We start from the raw sequence: 2,132 nt of genomic DNA on the forward strand, positions 1-2,132 counted from the left end.
AGCTGAAACCCCAAAAGTATGTTATTTATACACCTGGAAGGAGGAAACACTATCTTAATGATGTTGCAGTTAATTAAAGATCTTTAAAAATTTTAGCACACTTGGAGCTCCTCATGCAGAAGGCTGAGAGAAGAGTAGTAAGTGTTGGATGTGTGACCAGATGTTTTCTCATGTTCTGTTTTCAATATGGCTCTTCTAAATGCCTGAACACTGATCTATATAAAGGATAAATTCCACGTAAAGACAGAATATAGACATGAAAATAGAAACACTTCAGATTTGATTTAACAGCTTGCTGCTAAAAAGCAGCTTACATTGCATCTTTTACAGTGTGAACAATGACACAAACTTTTTATTTTCTTAAGGCAATAAACCTGACTTCAAGATGTCAGAGGAAGACGATTCTTTTCTGAATGTTAAAAGATCTCTGAAAAAGAGAATGGTGAAACACAGCACCCCAGTGGACTCAGTGTTCTCAAGAACAATTCCATCTTCTTTAGATCTGACAAATCAGTCAATCAAGGACCAAGATGCCACAAAGAGAGTTTATGGCTCTCCAATGCCAAAATCAAATCTAAGTAGATCATTATCTCAAGTAACATTAGTACGTGCTGATGTATACATCCCTCCTATGTCCCCAAGACCGCTTTCAACAGCATTTGATTTGCAAGAAGTAAATAAAGAGAAAAGCCAGAGCTCTCGGCTTGTGTTTTCTAGAAGGAGGCTTTCCACTGTGTTGGCTTCTGATGAATCAAATCAAGAGCCAGCTCACAAGATTGTCCCAAACATAGAAACTCAAGCTACCGCCAGAGCATTTATGGATGCTGCAGTAACTCCCAAGACTGAACCCTTACGTCTTGCTTCCGGAATACCAGGGATAAAAGACCCCCCAGTGGCAAAACCCAGAAAGAAGAAAATTAATAAAACTCTTCAGGTAAAGACTTTCATTTAATTATTCAATAGCTAAGTTACACAAACTTCTGCCAACACAGAATATATACAGCTATTTCAAGTAAAGTGAAAATAGTTTACTAATGGAATATTTCCATAACTTTAGCAGTGAGGACATCTGTTTATGAATTGCATCATAACCTGTTAAACTCAGTGATACCATTCCTAATTACAGTCAGGATGCCATGCAAACTTCCAAACTAGCATTTTTTCTTCAGCTTGTGAGCTCGTATGACTCATTGTGTACCCAAGTGGGAAAGTATATCTTTTAATATATATTTCTTTAGAGGATATTTAAGAATAGGAAGAAATCAGTAATTGAAATTCTAAAGTTTCTTAATGTTAGCAAGTCAGATCAAACTTAAGAAACAACTAATCTACCCCTTTTTCTGTTAAATCCAAAAGAACAACAGTCATTCCAAATGGGATCTTGTGAGAAGTCCTTTTAACTAATGTAGGGTTTTCTGGGAAAAGCTTAGATTAACAGATGCTCTGCAGGTGTTGGTTGTCTGTTTCAGAAAACTCCATTTTCTGAAACTCTAATTATTTGCCAAGGGCTTGTGGAAAGCCCATAGAAAGGATAGGAAGGCTGCAGAGTTAGACTTTGAAGGTTGTCATGTCAGTGTGAAGCTGTCGAATTCTGTTTTGCTTTGGTTTTTTCTCTGTATCATATTGTTCTTGAGTGTGTCAAGAAAACTTGACAGCTTTGAGAGTTAAAGCTTCTTTGCTTAAAACAAATGGAAAACTCCAGCCAAAATTGAGTTGGGTCATAAGTCCTTTGTGTAGGCTGTTTGTTTTTGAAAGCAGGTTGTATCTGAATAGATTAGCTTGATTAAACAATATTTTTTCTTCTGTAACAGAGAAAGAAAGAAAGAGAATGGCTGCTTCGTCAACTTAAAAACATTGAGGAGGCAACTAAACATGAATTGACAATTGAAGAAGCTTGATTGGGTTACATGTGGGATAAGTGCTGTCACATCCATCATGTGGGAATGGCAAGTTCCAATAAATCACACTCTGTTATAGTGCCTGTTAGGCTTCCTCTTTTCTTCCAAAAGGATCTTTTGCTGTTGTTTATTTGTTTTGTCATTCTTTCCTCTTAAATCCTGGAGTAGCCAGGTATAATTTAAGATGAGAGTTAAGAAGAGACTGTCTCTACAGGAGAATTAATGTTAATTTAT

General features: G+C 36.5%; 1 protein-coding gene across 1 annotated transcript; it reads left to right on the forward strand.

Annotated features, from left to right (window-relative positions):
• Nucleotides 1–385: 385 nt before the first annotated feature.
• Nucleotides 386–1,898, forward strand: CCDC201 (coiled-coil domain containing 201). Its single transcript, XM_054274075.1, has 2 exons — nt 386–934; nt 1,812–1,898. Exons 1-2 carry the CDS (start codon nt 386–388, stop codon nt 1,896–1,898), a joined length of 636 nt encoding a protein of 211 aa, XP_054130050.1.
• Nucleotides 1,899–2,132: the final 234 nt, after the last annotated feature.

The sequence above is a fragment of the Melozone crissalis genome, unplaced genomic scaffold (assembly GCF_028551555.1).
Source record: "Melozone crissalis strain CALT ecotype California unplaced genomic scaffold, PUWL_Pcris_2 ptg000016l_1, whole genome shotgun sequence".
NCBI lineage: Eukaryota > Metazoa > Chordata > Aves > Passeriformes > Passerellidae > Melozone > Melozone crissalis.